At 48.2% G+C, this 6,000-nt stretch overlaps 1 protein-coding gene across 1 annotated transcript in view; it reads left to right on the top strand.

Annotated features, from left to right (window-relative positions):
• LOC134992116 (ileal sodium/bile acid cotransporter-like) overlaps positions 1-5,560 on the top strand; it is a 54,773-nt gene extending 49,213 nt beyond the window's left edge. The window contains exon 6 of the mRNA XM_063950763.1: positions 5,370-5,560. Coding sequence (XP_063806833.1) covers positions 5,370-5,491 — 122 coding nt within the window. The 3' untranslated portion in view covers positions 5,492-5,560. The remainder of the gene's footprint in view (positions 1-5,369) is intronic.
• Positions 5,561-6,000: the final 440 nt, after the last annotated feature.

Raw genomic sequence — 6,000 nt, forward strand, 5'->3', positions numbered from 1 at the left:
TCTTGCAGATCCGGATACCAGGTCCTTCGTGGCCAATCTGGAACAATGAGAATTGTTCTCACTCGTCTTTTTCTTATTATCCTCAACACCTTGGGTATGAGAGGAAGAGGTGGAAACACATATACCAACTGGAACACCCACGGTGTCACTAGGGCGTCCACAGCTACTGCCTGAGGGTCTCTTGACCTGGCGCAATACCTTTATAGCTTTTTGTTGAGACGGGATGCCATCATGTCTATTTGGGGTAGTCCCCACCGACTTGCAATCTGCGCGAAGACTTCCTGATGAAGTCCCCACTGTCCCGGATGCAGATCGTGTCTGCTGAGGAAGTCTGCTTCCCAGTTGTCCACTCCCGGAATGAACACTGCTGACAGAGCGCTTACATGATTCTCCACCCAGCGAAGAATTCTGGTGGCTTCTGCCATTGCCACTCTGCTCCTTGTGCCGCCTTGGCGGTTTACATGAGCTACTGCGGTGATGTTGTCTGACTGGATCAGAACTGGTCGATTGCAAAGTAAGATCTCCGCTTGACGTAGGGCGTTGTATATGGCCCTTAGTTCCAGGATGTTGATGTGAAGACAAGTCTCTTGACTTGACCAAAGTCCTTGGTAATTTCTTCCCTGTGTGACTGCTCCCCAACCTCGGAGGCTTGCGTCCGTGGTCACCAGGATCCAGTCCTGAATGCCGAACCTGCGGCCCTCTAGAAGGTGAGCACTGTTTAGCCACCACAGGAAAGATACTCTGGCCCTGGGGGACAGGGTGATCCGCTGATGCAATTGCAGATGCGACCCGGACCATTTGTCCAATAGGTCCAATTGGAAGGTCCTTGCATGGAATCTGCCGTATGGAATGGCTTCGTATGTTGCCACCATCTTTCCCAGAACTTGAGTGCAATGTTGTACTGACACATGTTTTGGTTTCAACAGGTTCATGACTAGAGTTATGAGTTCCTGCGCTTTTTCCGTCGGAAGAAAACCCTTTTCTGGTCTGTGTCCAGAATCATGCCCAAGAAGGGCATACGAGTTGTAGGATTCAGCTGCGACTTTGGAATATTGAGAATCCAGCCGTGTCGCTGTAACACATTCAGTAAAATTGATACGCTGTTCAGCAACTTCTCCCGTGATCTCGCTTTTATGAGGAGATCGTCCAAGTACGGGATAATCGTGACACCCTGCTTGCGCAGGAGCACCATCATTTCCGCCATTACCTTGGTGAAAATTCTCGGGGCCGTGGAAAGCCCAAACGGCATCGTCTGAAATTGGTAGTGACAATCCTGTACCGCAAATCTCAGGTATGCCTGATGAGGAGGATATATGGGGACATGCAGGTATGCATCCTTTATGTCCAGAGATACAAAAAAAATCTCCCCCTTCTAGGCTGGCGATGACCGCCCTGAGCGATTCCATCTTGAACTTGAACCGTTTTAAGTAAAGGTTCAGGGATTTTAAATTTAAAATGGGTCTGACCGAACCGTCCGGTTTCGGAACCACAAACAGAGTTGAGTAGTACCCCTGCCCTATTTGAAGCAGGGGAACCTCTACCACCACTTGTTGAAGACACAATTTGTGAATCGCATTTAACACTATCTCCCTTTCCAGGGGTTGTTTCGGTAGGGCCGATTTGAAAAACCGGCGAGGAGGCACTTCTTCGAATTCCAGCTTGTAACCCTGGGAAACTATTTCTATTGCCCATGGATCCACCTGTGAGTGGACCCAGACGTGGCTGAACAGTCGAAGACGTGCCCCCACAGGAGCTGACTCCCTCAGGGGAGCCCCAGCGTCATGCGGTGGATTTTGCAGAGGCCGGGGAGGACTTCTGTTCCTGGGAACTAGCTGTGTTATGCAGCTTTTTCCCTCTGCCCTTACCTCTGGCAAGAAAGGACGATCCACGTGCTCTCTTGATTTTATTGGAACGAAAGGACTGCATTAGATAATGAGGCGCTTTCTTAGATTGTGAGGGAATATATGGCAAAAAATTTGATTTACCTGCCGTAGCCGTGGAGACGAGGTCCGAGAGTCTCTCTCCAAACAATTCCTCACCTTTGTAAGGCAACAACTCCATATGTCTCTTGGAGTCGGCATCACCAGTCCACTGTCGGGTCCATAAGACACGCCTAGCAGAAATAGACATAGCGTTTATCCTGGAACCCAGTTAACTAATGTCTCTTTGAGCATCCCTCATATACAAGACTGCATCTTTTATATGCCCTAGGGTCAATAAAATGGTATCCTTATCAAGAGTCTCAATATCCGTTGATAAGGAATCTGTCCATGCTGCTACAGCACTACAAACCCAGGCCGACGCAATAGCCATTCTGAGTAACGTACCAGAATGTGTGTAAATGGACTTCAGGGTAACCTCCTGCTTGCGGTCAGCAGGATCCTTGAGGGTAGCCGTATCTTGGGATGGAAGCGCTATCTTTTTTGATAAGTGTGTCAAGGCCTTGTCCACCCTAGGGGAGGATTCCCACCGTATTCTGTCCTGCGACGGGAAAGGATACGCTGTTAGGATCCTTTTGGGAATCTGCAGTTTTTTGTCTGGAGTTTCCCACGCTTTTTCACATACTTCATTCAGCTCATGTGAGGAGGGAAAGGAGACCTCAGGTTACTTTCCTTTATACATGTGTACCCTCGTGTCAGGGACAGGGGGTTCCTCAGTGATATGCAACACATCTTTTATTGCGATAATCATATATCGAATACCTGTAGCCACCTTTGGCTGTAATTTTGTATCATCGTAATCGACACTGGAGTCTGAATCCGTGTCGGTATCTGTGTCAACTATTTGGGATAGTGGGCGCTTCTGAGACCCCGAAGGTCCCGGCGACATAGGGACAGGCATGGGTTGACTACCTGACTGTGCCCCAGCTTCGGCTTTGTCTAGCCTTTTGTGCAATAAATTAACATTTGCACTTAAAACATTCCACATATCTATCCAGTCCGGCGTCGGCACCGCTGACGGAGACCTAACATTCATAAACTCCCCCTCCTCCTTAGGTGAGCCCTCAACCTCAGACATGTCGACACACACGTACCGACACACCACACATACACAGGGAAGCTCTTTTCTGAAGACAGAGAGAGAGTATGCCAGCACACACCCCAGCGCTATATGACCCAGGAATAACACAGTAAATTAATGTTTACCCAGCAGCGCTGTTTTATGTATCTGCGCCAATTATGTGCCCCCCTCTACTTTAAAACCCTCTGTCAGCGTGTGTCAAGCAGGGGAGAGTCCAGGGAGCTTCCTCTCAGCGGTGCTGTGGAGAAAAATGGCGCTGGTGAGTGCTGAGGGAGAAGCCCCGCCCTCTCGGCGGCGGGCTTCTGTCCCGCTCAATTTTTTCAATACATGGCAGGGGCTCTTTTTATGCATGTACAGTGCCCAGCTGTACATGTGTATATATACATCTGTGCCATAAGAGAGGTTTATATTGCTGCCCAGGGCGCCCCCCCCTGCGCCCTGCACCCTTACAGTGACCGGAGTGTGTGAGGTGAAGGGGAGCAATGGCGCACAGCTGCAGTGCTGTGCGTTACCTCAGTGAAGATTCAAGTGTCTTCTGCCGCCTCAGATGGGTCTTTTCCTCACATACTCACCCGGCTTCTTTCTTCCGGCTCTGCGAGGAGGACGGCGGCGCGGCTCTGGGACGGACGGCGAGGGTGAGACCTGCGTACCGATCCCTCTGGAGCTAATGGTGTCCAGTAGCCTAAGAAACAGAGCCCTGAACTCAGAGAAGTGGGTCTGTTTCTCTCTCCTCAGTCCCTCGATGCAGGGAGTCTGTTGCCAGCAGGCTCCCTGAAAATAAAAAACCTAACAAAAATGCTTTCTTACAGGAAACTCAGGAGAGCTCCTGAAATGCACCCAGTCTCCACTGGGCACAGTATCAAACTGAGGTCTGGAGGAGGGGCATAGAGGGAGGAGCCAGTGCACGCCCAGAGTCAAAGTCTTTCTTAAAGTGCCCATGTCTCCTGTGTAGCCCGTCTATCCCCATGGTCCTTACGGAGTCCCAGCATCCTCTAGGACGTTAGAGAAAACACAGTAAGAAATGCAAACAGTATACCCTGTGTAGCACTATATATTATATGAGACCCTGATGCACCTAGTTCCCCAGGGTACAGAATATAGTGATAGCAAATGTGTGATACACAAGAGTGGAATCCACACAGTAGCTACAGCCACACTCAGTCACAGGTACAATGCAGGAATTAACACATATAACAATTAAACTGCACTGGACTAGTAATTACACATAGATATGTATGTATACAGATATAACATTGCACAGTAAACACTGGATGTATATCACAGAATACTTGTACTAAATATTCAGATAGCAGTACACTTGTTCTTAACTAACACTGTCTAAAATGACATGTAGAATACTTAAGTGTCTGTAAATGCACAGCGCTGATGATACAGGCGGCTTTACAGAGGAGACAGTGCACAGCAGTCCTGGAGATCAGCCCAGCTATGTAATGGCACCAAAATCTCTTCAGGGAGTGAGGGAGAAAGATGCAGCTCCAGGGCGGGAACACCAGCAGTAGATGGCGCCCAGAGCTGGCGGAGGGGCTACAGGTCAGCGCCTTATCTCCTCTGCTGGACTACAGCACCGCGTACTATGGAGCCTTTTGCAAATGGATTTTAATAAATCCGACCTGTGCTCCTCGCCCTGGTGGATATAGTGGGGTCCCTGTGCAACACAGTGTCCATGCCAGCGGCGCGGTCTGTCTCCTGGGACCGCGACCGTATCGCAATTTACCTTACCTCCCCCCTTCAAGTGCAGCCACGCGATCCTGGAGAATAACAGCGGTGGTGTGCCTGAAGAAAACCGGTGTGTGTCCGCTGCAAGTACCCAGGAACCAGGCCGCGGGAGTATGCAGCGCCGCTGAGGGAGGTGATGGAGCCACAGCACAGTATATCAAAGACATAGAAAGTGCTGTGGCCCTTGAAGTCTTCTAAAAAAGCTATTTTCAGGGATGCCTAACGCAGCCCCACCTGTTAGTAACCTGCACTGCAGGCACCAACTTACAAACTGAGCTCCAGTGCCTGGAGACGGGGCTATAGAGAGGCGGTGCAGTGCATCCTGGGAACAGTCAAAGCTTTAGCCTGTTGGTGCCCTGGATCAAGATCCAACTCTACACCCCGATGTTATTCCCTGTGGGATACCAGTGTACCCCGCTGCAGAAATAAAGGATAGTAATAATAATTTGCAGGGAATTGGATTGACCCCATAAGAGGGGTAATCCTTAATTAAATTAAGATATGTATTGTTATTAAATCTGATAGTCATTGAAATTGAGAATCAGTGTTAACATCTATCTATAGCTTTACCTATAAATCACGGTTAACATCTAAAAACTTTTTACTCCTAGTCTACCAGATTTACAAAAAGATCCGAGTATGTGGAAAACCAATTGAGGTGGAAGACAAAATGGAGTCACCTTATGCACAATCAAATGGAGGATTTGATCTTGATGAAAAAATAAAGAATTGAGATTCAGCAAGATCACAGAGGGATAAATAAGAACTGTATAATATACCTAATATAGGATGGCTGACAATATGGCAGGATACAAAGATTGATGTATAATGTTGAATTAATCCTCTGGTATAGACCTGAAAGAAATAAAGATCTAAAAAATTAAATATTAGTAATATATGGAAACTGCATATATATTAGTTGGGATCTAGAATGTAATGTGGGTTTGTCATTATTCAGCATATCAGCATACTATCATACACCCTATAGCTTTATATATTATTTAGTGGAAATGATGGCCCTCGTTCCGAGTTGATCGCTCGCTGCCGTTTTTCGCAGCGCAGCGATCAGGTTACTACTGCGCATGCACCGCAATGTGCACGCGCGTCGTACGGGTACAAACAGCATCGTTGCTGTGCAATGCTTCTAGCGATGAATCCATTCGCACAACCGATCGCAAGGAGATTGACAGAAAGAGGGCGTTTATGGGTGTCAACTGCGTTTGCAGGGCGGGTGTCTGACGT

The sequence above is a fragment of the Pseudophryne corroboree genome, chromosome 2 (genome assembly GCF_028390025.1).
Source record: "Pseudophryne corroboree isolate aPseCor3 chromosome 2, aPseCor3.hap2, whole genome shotgun sequence".
Classification (NCBI taxonomy): Eukaryota; Metazoa; Chordata; class Amphibia; order Anura; family Myobatrachidae; genus Pseudophryne; species Pseudophryne corroboree.